This window comes from Typopeltis vanoorti, chromosome 8 (genome assembly GCF_054136105.1).
Source record: "Typopeltis vanoorti isolate ZY-2024b chromosome 8, IOZ_Tvanoo_1.0, whole genome shotgun sequence".
In the NCBI taxonomy this organism is placed as follows: Eukaryota; Metazoa; Arthropoda; class Arachnida; order Uropygi; family Thelyphonidae; genus Typopeltis; species Typopeltis vanoorti.
The window spans coordinates 53322750-53343235 of record NC_143556.1 but is presented as its reverse complement, the minus strand read 5'-3'; the positions used below and the strand labels follow the sequence as shown (position 1 = coordinate 53343235).

Sequence of the window (20486 nt, the reverse complement as noted above, 5' to 3'; positions counted from 1 at the left end):
TCAGTACACTATATAGAAGCATCTCAGGCACTACTTTGCGCACGACCATTACACCCCGGCTACCAAATTTCACAAATGAATTGATATACTCAGATGTGAGGAATTGCCAAGACACCCAATAAGTCCAGAAAAAGGACGTAGTGAGGGATTTGTTACTCCACTTTTACAGGCTTCGAAACTTTTCAAGAACTAGTTACGGTGCTCTTTATACTAGCATAGTCGGCGATGTTCGTTTCCCTAGTTGACCCATCTACCTTGCTCAAAAATCGAAACAGGATAGTATCTTATTATTAAAGTAGAAACTATAATAATCTAGAAATGAAATGATAAATCAAGAATTCAGGTGATGTCATTCAGATTTTTTAAATTACTGATTGATCGTATCTATATCACAATTGTATCTAGACAGAAATTTCCCTATCATCCTTCGAACATTATTTGTTATACTGGAATGAGTCTAGTCTTCCTAAACATTTTTTGGCTAAGATGGCTCCCTAACACGTTAACGAATAATAATATTGCCATCGGTTTAGTTTTTAATAATTCAGTATTTTACTAATGCCCCGAACAGATAGACCACTGATATACCAGAGAGTGATAGCACCTCATTCGAAGTAGTGTCACTGGCAGTGTAGAGCTGCTTATTCTATTGCATATCCGTTTACTTCATATAGCAGTATAGGTCATGTGTTATGACAGTAATACACAAATCGGTATGTTATTTTTCATTCTAAAACAAGGAGTGTCATAATAATTACTGCAGTGGGTACCAAGCAATGTGTAGTAGACAATTCAATAGATATGACCAACCAACACTGAACATGAGAACAGTTTTAATTTTATCAACAATTAAACTTTCAGGACACCAAATACATGTAACTTAATGGAAGATGATAGAATGTATTGAGAATAAGGATGGAAATGAGTCTGGGTGTGCTTGTATTCACAAAATAGCAAGGTTATTGACGCGCGCGTGCGTGCGTGCGTGCGTGCGTGCGTGCGTGCGTGCGTGTCTGTGTGTGTGTGTGTGTGTGTGTGGTCAAGGTAGAGTTTTGAATAATTCAGAATTGAAATATATTCAAATATATTTGAATATACCCAAATCTTAAATTTGGGTATATTTATACGCAAATCGTATAAAAAATCACAAATCCGTTCCGACTATAGAGCACAATACTCATATTCGTATGGTTCTATTAAAGAATAACCCTAAAAGTTCTTGACTCAGTGCAAAAGAGAAAATTTTCGTTTTTCAGAAGCTCGTTCAATTTCTGCTGTACATTTATTTTCAGTAATTACTGCATAGTCACTGTTTATAAGAATTAGTATCAGTAATTTGTCTGATTCTCTTCTGGATCTTGCAAGATCCATGCAGCGACTATCTGTTATTGGTTGGAACTATAGCCCATGTACTTAAGGCTATAAAGCCATCGTATTCGGTTGGTTAACTGCGTTTTCGAATGCCAGTTTTGTGAAATGTGAACCGAGTTTCCTGAAGGAAAATCCCCACCATCTCTATACGATTAACAACCACCCATTCATTCAACTCCAAATTCGAAGAGTTGCCCCTCGCTCATTCTCTACAGCAATTTATCTTCGTATTTATTACCTAAAACATACAGTCTGTACGTTTAGAAAGTAAGTTCAGCATAGATAATGAGAATTTTGACAACTTTCCGAATTTTACCAACGAGTTTATCAGTAATTAGTGATCAGTGATTAATAAATAACAGGCGGCTATATGAGTTCCTGGGCAGAGTTCATGTCCTGTATGTAGTATAAACCAAATTATTCTTATACCGAAGGTTTTATTCTCATAAATTCTCTGGTAAAATTCGGAAGGTTTTATGTTTCCTTCATTTGGCTTTAATTGAACAATGTCTAAATCCTCATTAGATATTATAAATCAATCAAGCCAAATTGAACACTTTTAGGCTCTAATCTAATTTCAACATTTCATTTCTTATCCTTCTCTAGATACACGTGCTATAGCTTGAGAAAATCATCATGTTTGGGTCGTGATTTGTTAAGAAGAAAGATTAGATTTCATTAACATGGAAGACAAAGCAGCAACCTGCAAATCGTTATTGAACTCAAAAAACATAACTTCATGTTAAATTCATTTTATATACAAATAAATAAAAGGTGTATGAAATATTTTCATTAGCTTTTAGAAGAAAAATAAGAAAATGAGACTTTAATATTAAACAGCATATGATTTAAATGAACATATCTTTATTTATATTTTATTATATTTCTCTTTATAAGTACACTATGTATTATGAACTGCAACGATAAAACTATAATATTGCATTATTCATCCCATCAATTAAAATTCTAAATGGTATTGCCATTATCTTTTCGGATGCCATCATTATTATTGATAATTATAGATAACCGTATCTTAAAGACGGAGCTTGTAAACCATTGGAATCCACTTGCACTTATGATATTTAGAAAAAATGCATACTGCCGAGACTGTCATTACCTACAGGTTTCAACTAAATAAATAGAGATCAGACACAGACACAGTCACGTCCCTTGCAATTAATTTGCAAAGGGTAGGGAACTGGGTATTCAAATCCATACTCTGTCGATAATGGACTATATGCATTGTTTACTTTCAAAAACAGATATATTATTAGTTTATTTATCTAAATTAATCTTCAATTTAATTTTAAAAGAGGAGGTAAATTAATAAAGTAATAAACTTTCTAATACAGTAGAAATCCATCTTATCTTACATCTTTGGTCAGCAGTTTAAGCTCCATGTGTGCTCTGAAACACACCTGACGGAAAAAAAGTTTAGATCTCAAGAGACACTTTTTTGTTATTCCAGAGAAAGCATTAGAATAATGACTGACTACTTGTTTTTAAATGCTTTACTGTAAAGAAGTTTCAATTTTAGATAATAAAATAAAGGAGTCCCCAAGCCGTTGAGTACGTCAGTGCCCTTCCTTTAGTATTCGAAAACGACCTTACTCCTCATCCACCATAGGTGAAACTAAATTCGTAATACTAAATAATGGTAAGGAATGACTTCTAATGGGACTATATTGATCAAATACATATAATAAACAACTATGTTATACCAACTAAGGCTGTTGGCATCTTCAGGGTACATAACTGATGTAAGGCACTAAAAAGTAAAAAACTGTTACAAACTATAACCAACCGATTCCAATTATATTAGACAAAGAACAGAGCGCGTACATCGCATGCATAGAGCGTGCATGAGCTCACCATTTGTTATTTAGGAACGTTCTATAGTTGGCACTATAATTCAGTTCTGATGAGTTAAGAGATCTAATAAGGGTCTTCCAGATCGCGGGCAAGATTAGTCCTTGGTTCCTGTTAAGGTTTTATATACAGCGGGCAACTGCTGTGACTTCTTTAATAATTCGGGAGCGGAAGTCCTCCTCTATGTAAGGAATAGTGCTTCTATCCCACTCTATGATATGGTTCGTTCTTGAGAAATGAAAAGCTAACCCCGATTTTTCTTCTCTGTTATTATTGACGTCACCTATGTGTTCTTTTTGCCTAATTTCAAGGCTCCTTGAAGTCTGGCCGATGTAATTCAAGCCGCACGAGCAGGGTATGTTGTAAACTCCAGCATATTTGAAGAAAGGATGGCTATCTTTTGGAGATCTTAAGAATTGCCTAATCGTTTCTGTAGGTTTAAAGGCCACTCTTATTTTATGTGGTCTTGCAATCTTATTCGAAACTATCCCTAAGTATGGAATGACAATGGTAGAAATATAACGTATGTCATCTTGTTGTCTTTGTGGAGGATCAGAGAAAAGTATCATGAGGAAATCCATTCATGGTAAGGTTGTTAGATATCGGGGATAGTTCTTACTGGAGGTCTTGTTGATCTGTTGTAAGGAGAGAGGCACGGTTTTTCAGCATGTGTACAATGCTAAGTTTCTGAGAAATGTGGTGGGAAGAAGTGAAATGTAAATAACGTCCTGTATTGGTAGGTTTGCGGTAAACTGAGAGGTTGATATCACCATTTGTTAGCTTCTTAATTAAAGTGTCCAAAAATGGTAATTGGTTATCTTTTTCAAGTTCTAGAGTGAATTTGATTGTGTGGTGTAAAGAGTTAATTTTGTTTAGAAAGTCTAACGAGTCCTTTTTCGTGTGGTTCCAAACAATAAAGGTATCGTCCACGTATCTCCACCATACTGTGGGTTTAGGGTCTACTTGAGATAAGATTTTACTTTCAAAATCCTCCATAAAGAGATCAGCACAAGATGGTGAGAGGGGGCTATCCATTGCAAGGCCAGTCAATTGCTGATATATGGTTTTATTCCACATGAAAAAATTTGATGTTAAACAATGACTGAACAGAGAAGTAATATCTTGTGGGGGCAAACTTCCTAAAATGTTGATGACTTTCGCCACACGGATGTTAGTGAATAGAGATGTAACATCCAGGCTAGCGAGTAGATCCGTATTGGAGATTGAGATGTTGTTCAGTTTCTCTACGAAATGTTCGAATTTCGTATATAAGCATCCAAATTATGGAAGTGTGGTTTGAGGAGGCCTTCCAGGTGTTTAGATAACAGATAAGTGGGCGAATTGATTCCATCTACAATCGGGCGTAGTGGTATTCCATTTTCGTGTACTTTAGGAGCACCATATAGTCTTGGTGTTAGTGGATACAGAGATTTCAATCTTCGTTTTAAGTCTATAGGCCAGTTCACCATGTGACGTATTAAATTGTTGGTGTCATTGTGATTCTTTAGTGTTGGATCTGTGACTAGGACACGGTAGGTTGATGTAACCGATAGTAAGCTGTTAATCTTATCTTCGTAATCACTGGTGTTTAAAATCACTGTGGAATTTCCCTTATCTGCCTTTAATATGATAATGTCTTTCTTTTTCTTCAAACTATACAATGTTCTTTTTTCCAGAGAAGTGACGTTTTTGTTAGGAGACTGGAAGACGAGAGGATGATACTACTTTTTAATCTAATATCATTAGCTATGGGCTCAGGTAACGACGAAACCGCCTTTTCTATATTACAAATGATATCTACTTTAGGGACATGATCAGGTGTTATCGCAAAATGGAAACCTTTTTAAGAATATTGATCTCTGGTTTTGTTAATACGTGATCCGATAAATTAAAAATAAGTTTGTTATCTGGTAGAGAAGGTTTTGACTTAAAACGTTTTGTATAACGATCGTTGATTTTTTTTGATTTGGTTTCGTTTGCTTGTTGTAAAAACTTTATCATAGCTAATATTGACCATTCTGTCCAAATTATCACATATATCGTGGTATAAATACCAGAGATATCGTCATAAATCTGATAACATTCTAAATCTATTTGGCTTAAAAGAAATCTGGTATGCTGTATCCGTTCACGTAGAAGGGCCAAAGATGTTTTAAAATAAATATGTTTCGCTCGTCTTGAATGGAATTGTTCTTTTAAAGATAGAAACTTTGGAATAATCTTGATGTTCCGACATCTCTTCAAAAAAGTGACATGATTTAATAGTTTGGCCTTTTTACATTTAAGGAGTTCAAAACGGCGTACCTTTCGTTTGGTTTCCCCATGGATTCTAATCATGTTAAAAAAAGTTTAATTTTCTTGACCATAAAAGCTTGGAATGACTTCTAATCGGACTATATTGATCAAGTGCATATAATAAACAACTATGTTATACTAACTAGTTTCACCAACTAATCAACCGATTCCAATTATATTAGACAAAGAACAGAGCGCGTACAATACATGATCTCACTTGTAGTTCTTCACTATAATAGCTAAAATATCGATTATTTTTGCAAGAGTCTGATAAAATTAAGTATAATTTCTGAGAAATTCCCATGCTACTCCTCTAAAACACTATTAATATAATTAACGGCCATTTTAGCCTGTTTTTGTTTAGGAGTGTCCCTTATATTTAATACATTGGCTAACATAACTCAAAAGGGGTATATATATATATATATATATATATATATATATAATTTAGGACATTATGGGCGAGTGTAGAAGGCAATTATGGCAGAATAAAAAATGTTGAAAAATTATGTACATACCTTGAGTTTGGTTTAAAGATGCCTTCTAAATCCAAGCTCTTGTGGAGGGGGGGGAAAGAGAGGGAAAGAACATGGGGATGTACTCGGGACACGGGAAATAAGTTTGGGAACCCGGGTTACTATTAATAATATATATATAAATATATATATATATATATATATATTATTTTGTTGTGGGGAGAGGGGGGGGGAAGGGGAAGGGGAAGGGTATCCTTATGAGGAAACTGGGGCAAGGGTTTACGGGGTGTAGACCGTTTCGGTCATCGTCTGACCATCGTCGGAACTTTGTGGGAATGACTGTAGGCCTATGTCAAGGCTGCAAGATGTGATCAAGATCTGATAAAAAAAATGGCGATATCTGCTTGTAGAGGAATTATGAAAAAAAAAAAAAACAGATGTGTCTGAGTGAGTCATCACGTTAATTTAATTTCTATATGTATCAGAGGCGAATATTCCGCGTGTGCTAGGTATGCGTTGCTCATCCACGAAATATCAGTATCACCGATATTACATTTTTGCATTTATTCCGTTAAAGACTCCCCTAATTGTTTGCAGACTTCGGGTGATTCCTAAAATTGAAAACAATATGCTAATACTTCATTGTCCTCTTCACGGGGTTAATGAAGCATTAGTACTTCATGAAGAGGGCACTTTTCGACGCATAAACATTGCGTCACATTCGCGTTAATAGCCCGGGTGTGCTTTCAAAATGCATACACCTTTGAGCCCTTGGAAAAGGATGCAGCGGTTCAAATTCTTAGCTTTCTAGTATTTTTAAACCGCTGAGAAGGCGAGGCTGGGTGAGCTCACCCAGCACCAAACGGCTGTGATTGGTTATTGTGTCAACCAATCCAATTGAATGTTGTCATTGACCATGAGTTGAGCGCTTACTGTATCCGATGGCTGTATTACAAACAGCTGTTACGCATGTTTTCTGGAACTGAAAATTTGAAGGTAGAAGTTAGGAAAAAAAAGCTAAGTGTTTTTTCTCTTGGTTGTGCAGTATAGCATCTGTTGAGGCGGCAAAGTTTTTTAACGGTATAGAGACATTTTTATTCTAGTCTTTGGAAACAACGGACAGTTAAAAAATATCTATTCCTGGATAAAAATGAATATTCTGTGTATTATAAAACTTTGTTGATCTACAACAAAATACCAGAATATGTGAGATTGATAAGATAGAAGAACCGCCGATACTTAAAAAAGAAAACATTAATGAATGTAGGATTCCCGAAAGTGTGGATAATTCCGATTTATATATACTGAGCCTCAGTAAACAAAAGCAAATTCTTGGAAAACGGAGCGAAATATACACAAACCAGAGAAATGCACATAACATGTGCAACAAATTTTACGAGATGATTTACTGCTCCATCAAACCATATTTATTCCTCTGCCATACTCTCTGTCTCTTCGTAAGTTTTTTTTTTTTTTTTTAATTTTGCCATAAATTCACTTATTCATGTCTAGACTTTATAGGATAGTACTATTCGCTCTACCCAGCAACTTATAGGACACACATATCACTAATGTTAATTACTATTAATTCGTTTACCATTAATCAAAGTATTTATACTGACACTTATAAATGATGGTTCAAATTATAATCGTAAAAGTGATTGAGATATGTAACCTTACACCCTTGACCATTGGGCGCTTTGTCTTAAAATTTTATTGTGGGTTGGCCTTTTTCGGCCCAAGGTGGAGGTAGCCATAGAACACGCGTTTTATTGCAGCAATAAAACACGTGTTCCTGTTTTTGGTTCATCTTTTTCTGATTTGTAAAAAAAAAAATGTTCATTACTGTGTGAACAGCGAGCAGTTCATTTACCCTCTGTGTTAAAAGAGTCACTGAGTGAAGTGTGAATTGTAAATTTATAGTGAAACAAATTTAAACAGAAAAATACATTTTTAAAAGGTAAGTGTATGTAATTTAATAATATTTTACTTGTTAGTTTTATCTTTTTTTTTTTGCTTTTAAACTGAAATAATTTAATTTTGGATTTTGGGATTTTAATTAATTAGTTAATTTTTAATAAAATATGTCGGTCACTTTTTTATATATGAAATTGTGCTAAAAACTGTATTAATCCGAATACTTTTTTTCTTAATAATTAAAGATCATTAAAATCAATGTAAAATGAAAAGAATGTATTTATAGCTTACATCGACAAATAATTACATAAAAATGCTAAAAGATGTTTCATTATTTAATTGAATCAATAAATTATAAACATTTATTGATGTAATTATTTGTCTCCAAGCTTTGTCCTCCCCCCCACCTCCTGGAAAATTTTCTGCGGACGCATGTCCATGCATTTGGTCAAATTGACATGAAATTTGTAGCGCGGGTTGCATAACCCACACGACAGCACACCCAACCGAAATGGACACGCGACGCCACTGATATATATATATATATATATATATATATATATATATATATATATATATATATATATATATATATATATATATATATATATATATATTGATCATCTGAATTAAATTTTTAATCAAATTATTAAAGGGAAAAAACAACGATTTATTAAGAAGAAAACGAAATTGTTTGGACACATTTACCACACCATTTTGCGTAAAGGAAAATTATGTATATACAGTTGACCCTTGAAAAACGTGGGTTTGAACTGCGCAGATTCACTTATACGCATGTTTTTTTTTTTTTTGTTTTGAATAAATATATTGGAATTTGTTTTAGAGATTTCGACAATTGAAAAAACTCGCAGACGAACCGCATAGCTAAGAAATTTCAAAAAAATTACGAAAACGGTTAGGCATGTCATGAATGCATAAAATCTATGTAGGTACTAGTCTATTTTATCATTTACTACCATAAAATATACACAAATCTATTATAAAAAGTTGAAATTTATCAACACTTATACGCACATAAACACTTGCAGTGTTTATGTGATCTACATGGCGCCATTCGCAGTCGAGGGAAATGTAAACAAACGTAAAAATGCAGTATTAAATAATAACTGCATAAAATAAACTGTTATTAATTAGCTAAATTAATTAACTGACGTAAAATAAAACTTTTATAACGATTCATTCATTAGTGTATAAGCTAGGCTACCGAGAAGCAATCGTATCGATTGCACTAGGCTACCATAAAGCAATCCTATTGCTCCTTCTTCGTTATCAATGCATGAAACGTTGTACCTGTAAATAAATATGAATTTCTTTTTCACATTATCTTTTCATTTTTTGATGTGTAGTATTAATAATATGTATAAGATCTACAGTGTTTTGTATTATATAAGACAATATTGATGTAGGTACTGAAAAACATACGTTTACAGACGATGTAATTTTACGGTATCGATAAATACAGTACAGTACTTTAATTGTATTTTCACTTCCTTATGATTTTTTGTAATAACAGTTTCTTTTATCTTGATTACTTTATTGCAAGAATATAGTATATAATACATACACACCACGCAAAATATGTGTTAATCGACTGTGTATATTATCGGTCAACAGTAGGCTATTAATAGTTTAGTTTTTGGGGAGTCAAAAGTTATACGCGGATTTTCGAACAACGCGGGGGGGTCGGCACTCCTATCCCCCGCGTCGTTCAAGGACCAACTGTATATTATTCACAATAACCAATAGTTGTTTACTTTAAATATCTGTAATTTGAAGTTCTGAGAAAAAGGATAAGGATGGGATCCACCATTATTGATAGGCAGTGCAAGTATTTGGGATTTGTTTGCTAGCCTCTTGGCTATAACCGAAGAAATCACTGTGCTAGCTGAACTTCATATCGGGTCATATTAAACTGAAATATTTTCTTTGCAGCGCTCTCAGAGTATAGTACATTTACATGTCAATATAAATTAATTGAAAATTGAAAACGGTTTCGTATTAGAGAAAAAAAATAAAGAAAATTCAATAAACAAAATAAAGCTCTGATACCTCTACAACTCCCTGATTTAAAAAGTGGAGACGGATAAAAACACTCCAGTTTTCTTCTTCTATCGCATATTTGCATTCTATCACATATTTCACCTTGCTGACGAGCGCAAATTGAACAACATCCACATCCATCTGTAACTAAGGAAACCCCATCGGGACATAAAACGTGTTCCTGGAAACACTGACAAGGGTAGGAACACTGGCCTCGTATCTAAAAGAAAGATGAAAAAAAAAACGTCAGGTTCACTTACTTAAATGTAATTTAAAGCAATGATGGTATCTCGGGATGTTTTTATGCTTAGCAAAGAATCTTTTAGTGTACAGAACTCCTTAAATATTTACTTACTGTAAGGAAGAAGAAGAAGAAAAAAGAACAAATATTTAAATACAGAAAGACGATGGAAAGCTAAAGTAACGGTAACGAAAGAAAAAAAATGATAAAAGTATAAAGATAAAAAGGAAATAAAGTATCAAACCAAAAAAAGATGACACTCCGTATAAAACTACTAAAGTTGTTAAAGCACTTAATTAACCACTTTATTTTTTTAATTAAAATTTCAATAGAAGCTTCTATTCTAATATTTCACGGTTAAACAATTATCTGAGTTCAAGCCCTTGCGTATGTGTGCGTGTGTTGGTTCACGTAACAAAATATTTCTCTAATTATCTACAGTAAATTAGGCGCACATAGAAATGTAAACAACAGACTAAGAAAGTGTGGCATGATTTCTTCGAAGTGTTTTATTAAATGGAACTTTATTATTATTTTTTTTTTTTTTTGGCTCCACAGAGCAATTTCGCTATCTTTTTTTAATGGACTAAACGAATCGAAAGCTATTTAAATCTTTTTTTTTTTCTTTCAATCAGAGTATAATTTTTAACTTTGGAAAATCTCATCAAGTATTCTGCATCTGATGTAAAAGAAATCGACTTTAATGAAGCCTAAATTAAGAAAAGAATATTAAGCTTTGCTATTTTAAGACTTCCTTGAAGCCAATGTAAACACATGTAGAACGAAATCGTGATTCGATTGAAGGAACAAAAACCTATTCAGCAGATTTTCGATTCTGAGTTTTAAGTTCTCCTTTTAACTGATGATCACACGATTGCAATAATAAATTGATTGCATTCACAACATTTAGTTTCGTTCTTGTTAATTGACAGCATTTTAGTAGAAGAAAGTAGATGAAGATATTTGTTTTCTAAATTAAGAAATTTAGAAACTTTCTATTAAGTTTGTTTGTTTGTTTGTATAAATTTCTCTTGAAATTCTTACAGACGGCGTGTTTTCTCTGTAACTGCTGCTATTTTTAGGATCATTCCATTTTTAGTAACTAACCCCATCGGGTGAATATAACCTATCTGACAAGTGAGTGGGTTCTACGACTGTTGCCTCTCTCTCTCTCTCTCTCTCTCTCTCTCTCTCTCTCTCTCTCTCTATTTTTGGTGGAATTTAAGAAATTTAAAAAAAGTGTTCGGAGGTGGGGGGATTATTTTCGCATTACAGACCCTGACTGCAGTAACAGTATAGCATGTTATTTTGCCAAATTTATGCTTAAAGCTGGAAAATATGTTTCAAGTAATTCACATTTAGTACTCACAGTACTTGGAACCCTTTTCTGTTCTAAGAGATGAAAATACTCTTGAATAGAAAATATTATATAAAATATAATTGACAACTGATCAAGAAAAAAAGATAATTATCGGAGATAAAAAAAATAATAATAATAAAATTAATTTCTTAAGATTATTCTTATAAATTGAATAATTAATTTCATATTTCATATTAAATTATATGAAATTGAAATTAATTATCAATTTCATATAATTTGCCTTGAACATGGAATTAATCTTGGCTTATGTACTGTCGATAATGTCGATTTCTTATCATCTATATAATTCTGTTTCGTTTCGATTCCTTTTGTCCAATTTTCTCAGTAAATAGTCGTTTAAACTAAAAGTGAGCCTATTCGATAAATGTTAATTCAGATCCTATATATCAAAGTTCATTCAATTCTGCCGATTCAGAAGTGATCTATTTTTTATATTATTTCGAAATGTTTTGTTCCAGAAATTGGATAATTTAAACCAAAACGAAGTTCAGCTTGGCAATTATTGGATATTCCAAACACCCAATGTCATTATATAAAATTTATTCAACTAGAGAAGTTTATATATGCACGTACAGAAGGATAAGATGATCCGCCTGGTGGTTACGGATTTTGGAAAATTTATCTAGAAGCTGTAACATTTTATATTTTTTAAACTACAACTAAATCCCATAAAAAGTAAAAGTGACTACGAAGATTAACAAAGCAAGAATCAAAACAAAGCCAAGCCAAATCCTTAATTTCCCATGATTTTTAAATGATCATCCACATAATCTTATCTCTTTCTTACAGTTTATGACATTAACTGACGTTTTCAAATTAGCTTCATTACGAAACCTGTTTGAAAAGAATTGACGTTTTATTTTATTTTATTTTTTTTATTTTGGCTAGATGGGTGAAGCAATAATGCTTCTCATATTCCGTTATCAGTAGAAGAAAATGTATGGATGGGGTAATATAGGGCTATAAGCTCTGATCATGGCAGGAGGGTAACAGCAATAGCTGAGTCTTAATTAGAACTTCATTGGCTACAGCATTGCCATCCATTACCCTCCATGGGTACCCATTTTAGTCGTCTTGTACGACATGCATAGGCTACAGTGGGGGGCTATTCTTATCCCGGCCACCACAAGCGGCGAATTGACGTTTTACTTTTGCTACAACTTCTCTTATAAGTATGCTATATAGAATTAAATTTACATACTAGAAACTATCAACGTATTTTGAATTATAATTTTTTATTGCGTCTATACTTATACATTTCTTTACTAAATAAAGGATGACTAATAAGCATAAAGGAATAAACATATTTAATTATTTTTTATATTTAGAAATAATGATATATTATTGCATTCAAAATTTTGCATAAAATCATATAACTTTGCATTGCCGATATAGTTCATATCTTCTATTATGCTGTCATGGAGAATATTTAGAGCTACCATAATTTCTACCAAATACAGAAATAACAGAACACTTAACCGGTATACAGAGAATTCAATCTAATTAACCTTAACGATCCGAGTTCAGTTTAATCTGAGCATTGACGTCAGCAATGATATTTATCACTGCAGAGAGAGAAACACAAGAGAAACGAGAAGTATAGACAGTGGAAACCACTCGTCGCAATTACTGAATTAGCTATCTCCATTGTAATCTAATGACCAATTCACCCATCATTTCTAACTGATGTAATGTTATACGATAATCAGAGCCGAAAGGATGGACAGTCTCAATAGCAGGATTAAACAGCTTCGTTAATGTTTAGCCAGATATCAATAAGTTCGATATTTTGGACAAGTATTTTAATAAGCGCAAATTACTTACTAAAATATTTTATGAAACCTTGTAATTTAACAATTTTTAAAGCTGCATTACTTAATATCGTTTTTTTTATTACGACTACAGTTTAGTAAGGACATTCTTTGTTTTTATCTTTAATTTAAATTAAATAGATTTTGTTGTTTTAATTAAAATATTTAAAATTATTAAATTATTTAAATAATTTAACACCTTTTCTTCTTTTGCATATATTATTTTGAAATAATGACTAATTTTTTCAACAGTTTGCTATAACGGCTAGGTTTGAAGGGTTTGGAATCAGAAGACTCTTCACAACCTAAAGTCCTTTTCAGGACTTCCAGGGTAACAAATGGCAATGCTGTAGCCAATGAAGTTTTAATTGAGGCTCGGCTATTGCCGTTACCCATCCATGACTAGAGCGTTTAGCTCAATAATACCCCATCCACACAGATTTTCTTCATTCAGATGACGGGATAAAGAGTCAAGGACTCAGTCCATCGCCCAGTTCTTTTAAGAACAGTTTGCTATACACCCCCCCCCCCCCTATAGTTTGCGGGTATGGGCATCCGCAATTTGAACACTGCGGGTTTTTGGCATTCGTTGGTTGCGTGTTTGCCAACACATTTATTTAACACATCGGTAATCTGCTTTTCAGCAGCGTTGTGAGTGGTCAAACTTTTGACAGCGATGACATTGTGTCGTTTTTTAGCGATTCAGTCTTTATGACTAAATTACAAATAGTCGGATGATTGTAGATTTGTTTCTGGTCTTTACTGATCTCTACCAATATTACAGGATATGGGGGGGGGGTTATCAGCTCTGCGCATTCGGCTGACTTTTGTAGGACTGAAGCCTTTGTTTTGGAGATCTTCTTATACTTCATCTATTGTAATGGACTCCGAGTACAAATTTAAGGTTATTTTCACTATTGAGTGCAAATGTGTTATAGGGAAGGTTGTTATTATCCAGAAACTTAGTTGTCTGTAATCGGCGGAAGATTTTGGCTGGATGCGAATTCCTTCTTCTGTATTAGTGGCTTTCGTAAATGATATATCTAGAGTTCGGAGTGAAATAAGAACTGAAGCCCAATGACTTTTATCCCTTAGGATGACTGTGAGTATTCTTTCTTTAGTATTTGTATTAATATCAGTCTCCATTTCTACTGTTTTGGGTAATTCTCTAGTAACGGAAATTTTCAGGTTCTTAGTTTTAACGGTTTGGAATTCTTCCTCTGCGTCAGCTGTATCCAATATATGGTGATCATTTTTTGGGGGTATTTGTGCATCCTCAGGATCTAGTGACTGACCCGAGCTTCGCTGTCTCCGATGTCTATTGCCATCACGTTATCTAGATTGTCATCTGTGACAATTTTTGGGAAAAACGTGTCATAGAGTTTTACTTTTCCCGGCCACCTACTACTAAGCACCTCACCCAAGCGGATAAATTCCCGATAAACGTCCTCAAACGTTGTCTTGTCTATCAGTTTTTCCATGTCTATGTCTATCAATTATCAAAACTTTATAAGGTTTAAAGGTTGGTCCAGAACCTAAATGTGAAATCCCGTACTCCAAACCAACAAACCTATACAAGAATGCACATCCTCCCATCAAACCACAACGGACGGAAGGACGTATGCTGAAGTTACAAGACCAACCTACCTAAATAAAACATCCAAAACCAAAAGAGTCACAGCAAACCAAGAAACCTGTCCTACAGAACATAACAAGCCACATAGGAGAAATGCTTGCTGAACTCTGGCAAACCAACCTAAGAAGCTAAGGATATCATCTTAAGACACCCTGAATCATATTGAAATCATATTGAAACTTATTGAAATCCTTAATGAATGAGACAAATAGAAAAACCTAAATCATTACAGATTGTCAGTTGGAAGGTCTATCCAATAAAATGCAGGAACTACAGGAGTTTGCAGCAGAAACCCAAGCAGATATCATCCTTATAAATGCATCACACATTCGTCCAAGTGACAAGGTCAGAATCAACAATTATAGCACTTACTGTACAGACAGACCTTATGCAAGAGGAGGAGGCACCACCATCTTTGTCAAAAGAAACAGAAAGCATAATACAATAGCCGAACTCCAAACAGAACACATGGAAACCACAGGAATAGAAATACATATGGAAAACTCAAGAAGTATCAGGATGTTCGCAGCCTACAACCCCGCAAATAAAAAACTCCGAGATTCAGATCCGGATGAAATACTAAACGCAGGAAAAGCAGTAATCGTAGCTGGTGACCTGAATGCCAAACATTCCACATGGAACAGCAGAAACTCAAACATCAACGGCAGACTACTGAATTCATATACCACTACATGAAACATGACAGTAATAGGATCCACAGAACTTACACACTACATAGCAACCTGCGATCCAGATGTACTTGATATAGCAATACTAAACAACATTGCACACAGTTATCAAATACAAGCAGTTAACGACTTAAGTTCTGATCACAACCCCATCATTTTGCAATTAGGAATCATACAAGATTTAACGGAAAACACCACCACCTTTACAAGTTGGAAATAACTTCTCTCAGCCCTCCAGAAAAACCTTGGCCCAGTGCCACATATCACAACCACCGAAGATATAGAAAAATCTGTGAAAACCTATGAAAAACAACTACTAATATTATCACAGGTAACAAATATAACCAAGTGTGCACCACCAAATAAACTCCCAGAGGACATAAAACGTCTTATCCGTGAGAAAAACAGATTAAGAAGGCAATATCACAGAACAATGGATCCCGCAGATAAGCAGGCAGTTAACAGAGCAACAAACCAGGTTCGATATGCTCTAAAGGACCACCGATACCAACTTTGGAATAACAAAATACATCACCTAAACACAGAAGCTCAGTCACTGTGGAGAATGATCAGATCACTTCGTTCGAAGAGTTACACACTTCCTCCAATTGAAGGTGAATATAGAATCACCCACAATGATGACGAAAAAGCAGAAGCATTTTCGGACAGTTTAGAAAGACAATGGAGTCCCAATTATACCAATTTAGATATAAAGTTCATAAGAAATATTCACACATAAGTACGTAAAATTACTCAAAACTCCTCATTCCAAGCCAACATCAAACCCGTGTCACCAACAGAAATATATGAGATCATAAGAAAGCTAAACAACAAAAAGGCTCCGGGTCCGGATGGAATAACGAATAAAGCACTCAAATTACTCCCCCGAGAAGGGGTTATGCATCTGGTAGCCATCACTGGTAGCCATCACTAATGGCCATCCTTCGGCTGAATTATTTTTCAGAGTGATGGAAGCTTACGAATGTCTTCCTGATTCCAAAAGCTGGGAAAAATACACAATTTCCTCAGGATTATAGACCGATCAGCCTTCTTTCATGTGTAGGCAAGATAGCTGAACGTGCTATACTCACACGGATTCAAGAGGCAACAGATAACAACCACGTCATACAAGACGAGCAATTCGGCTTTAGGAAATATCACTCCACAACGCTCCAAATTTATACAGTCGTTGAATACATCACACAAGGATTCGAATAGCACCAACATTCTGGCGCAGTCTTCCTGGACACAGGAATTTGACAGAATGTTGCACAATGGTCTAATTTTTAAACTACACGAAGTTGGAATCCCTTTACCACTGGTTCTACTTATCAAATCATATCTGAATAACAGAAAATGTAAAATAAAACTCAATGGAATCAGATCCACAGAGAGGAGAGTCACGGCTGGAGTCCCTCAAGGCGCTCTACTGTCCCACCCTACTCTTCTCCATATACATAGCAGGTCTTCCCATGTTGTCCTCATCCATCATCGCTCTTTATGCCGATGACACAATTATCATAGCCAGATTCCTCCGTCCACATCTAGCCTCATGCAAGCTACAGACAGAAGTTCACGAATTAGAGAATTGGTACAAAAACTGGCGTATTGCAATCAACCCAGGAAAAAGCTCTGCAGTACTTTACACCAGTCGTAAAGCAGAACCGAACAAAGCATACAAATGTTTAGAAAAGTCATCCATTGGCACAACTCTACCAAGTATCTAGGAGTTCATCTGGATAACGTCTAAATTTCAAGACACACATAAATAGTGTCTCCACCAAGTCAGACTATTGCACAGCTATATCCGGTTTTGAGTAGGAACAGCTTCCTAAACATAAACAACAAAATTATCCTCTACAAATTAGAGGATAATTTTGATAAGACCTCAGATAACTTATGCCTCACCAACTTGGGGGACACATGTCTAAACAGAACATCCTCAAATTACAAACGACACAAAATAAATGCCTTAGAATGGCATATAATGCCACTTAGTTCATCAGAAACCTGCAATTACACCAAGAATCCAACCTTCTAGATATCAAGACCTACATGACAGGCTTTGCAGAAAAATTCTTCACAATCATAGATAATCACCGAAATCAACTGATTCGACAGACAGCGGATTACAAACCCTCAAATCGTTTCAAATATAAGAAACCGAAATCCGCCATCGCTAGAGAAAGCTGATACAGCTTACAATGCTCACAATGAGCGGCTAAATTACCCACAATAATTACCTCCACTCAAGCTAAATTCAGATGAAGAGTCAAGGACTCGGTGCATCTCCCAAAGAAGTTCAGTTCCAACAGTTTGCTGACAGTAGTGTTCATATGAATCTATTTTCGCTGGAGATAGGAAGGTGGTATTAATGAGGTTTTACTTGGATTAATTCATGGTGTCCAATAAAATTATTAATAAATTATTTTTAGATATAAAGCAATTAATAAAACATGATATCTGGAAGATGCGTCAATAACCGAACAAGAAGTTCTTAAGTCAAACGTTGACATACGACAACTAACAAATGCTAGTAAGATTATAAGATGCCTGCCTTGTTAATCAAGTAGACAGCTTTTCTGTTCTCCAACCAAGAGACTGTGGTTGTTTGGAATTCCACTGTGAGCATGCATGTTTTTGAATGTCTTTAGGTCAAAGATGATTTTTGTCGCCTCAACTATGTGAGGCGACACATAGTTGAGGCGACCATACTACTTATGGGAAGAGCAAATTGAAACAGTTCCATGATTGGTCTTCTAAAGCAGGGTTACCAGATTATCTAATCCTCTAGCCCACCCATGATAGATTTAAAATCTTTCTTGGGATGGATTAGCATACAAACATTAATACTTATATGATATCATAGGTGTTATCGTTTTTTTCGTGCTTAATTCTCAAATACGATTTCCGGATATGAAAGTTGTTAACGACGAAGTACACTTCCTCAACAGCAATACAACAAACTAAGACGTAAACCATATAATTATTTTTATAAAAGCACTTAATGTCCCTCAATAGCGCAGTCTCAAGAATGATGGGACAATGGACGAGAGAATTGGTTGAAGAAAACTTCAGTTAGCTCCTTGATATGACTAGGAGAATCTTCATGTGATTTTTTTTTTCTTCTTTGTTTTTCAATTAAAGGTGACCTAGTCGATCTCAGAATTTTTCATCACACAAGGAGAATTTTGCCAGAGATCATACACAGTTAAGAGGCAAACTTACTTTTAGTGGACGACAAATAAGAGGGTAATGTGTGTGGTGGATTGAATGATATGATGCAGAGTGCTTAATGATGAATCCTTCAAGGTGTCATAAAAATCCGAGAAATATCCAACCCAATTCCTAAAAAAAGCGAGACCAAAGTCCCTGCAGATACATCTGGATTTATGTTAATAATTAAAAAAAAGTTGCTAAAATAGCCAGGTCGATAGATATACACGACTATGAGTTAGGAGGAGAGAACTGAATTCTAAAGATATGCAACAGTATCCCCTTTCTGTCTTCTGAAAGAGAAATGGATGAAATTCCATATTTATTTTTTCAGTATCATCTGAAATTTTTGTTTCTCTTCTTTTAGAATTTTAAATGTCTCAACTTGATTGTGTGTGTGTGTGTGTGTGTGTGTGTGTGTGTGTGTGTGTGTGTGTGTGTGTGTGTGTGTGTGTGTGTGTGTGTGTGTGTGTGTGTGTGTGTGTGTGTGTGTGTGTGTGTGTGTGTTTGTTGCATTGTTTTCATATATAAAAGACTTCGAACCTCTGAATGATTGTTTTCTCTTAGCTAATTGTATTATTTAATTTAAATAATTTAAATAACCTAAATTGCAGACGTTATTTCTTCTTTGTTCCTTATAAGAAACCCCATAGGACGTGTATTATATAATCCCTATCCAGAGTTATTATGTTTCGCACTGTAGATAATCCGTTCAAGGTAATCTCATTAGCAGGTGTCATTAAAACATTGAAATTTGATAAAATAGGATCTACTGAAATGAATGAATGTCATCTGAAATGTTTAAGAATTGGCGTATGAGCTGGGACATTGAATTATAATGGAAATCGAGAAAAATGTCACTGGTTCTTGACATTTGTGCAGCATATCCCCATTTAGATTCTCTGAAATATATTGAGTTTAATTAGAATTTATATCTCCCAAACTACATCTATGTTAAAGCAGATAGATACGAGAACAAAAAATCTGAAGACCTTTGTACCGTGAAAAGTTGGAATTTACATACTTGATGCAACTAAAGAAAACCTACTGGCATTAAACTCTCCTTTTGTAAACCGTACAATTAATGGGCAGTAGTTGAGTTGGCGATGATTTAACAACAAGGCCCTTCAAAACATTTTGTACGCCGTTGTTTTAAGCATTCAATAATGGATATATCACACTCTGCCGACGAAGAAAATGACATCCAAGACGGGAACTAACGAGAAACTGTAAAGCATTTACATCTATTGATAGTCTTCAATGCTATAATGAAAATAAAGACTTTTAGAAAGAAATTATGGAGGAAATTGTAGCAAAACATCAAATGACATTAGAAGAACATGAAAGTGATGAGGATAACAATGGGATTTGACAATATAGGATTCGACTAAAATATGTTGAAAATAAATGAAAAGGCTTCGAAGAAACACCATTCAAAACAATTAGTAGATATTTTATTTTCTGTTAAATAATTATAAATTTCTGCAAATAATTATAACTATTGGGTACTTTATATACGAATT

General features: G+C 34.4%; 1 protein-coding gene across 2 annotated transcripts in view; it reads right to left on the bottom strand.

The window, feature by feature from the left end:
* LOC150103995 (CCN family member 2-like) overlaps positions 1–20486 on the bottom strand; it is a 69807-nt gene that overhangs the window by 17139 nt on the left and 32182 nt on the right. For both annotated transcript variants that reach the window (XM_090396753.1, XM_090396755.1), the window contains exon 2: positions 9999–10209. In XM_090396753.1, the coding sequence (XP_090252879.1) occupies positions 9999–10209 (211 nt within the window). The remainder of the gene's footprint in view (positions 1–9998; positions 10210–20486) is intronic.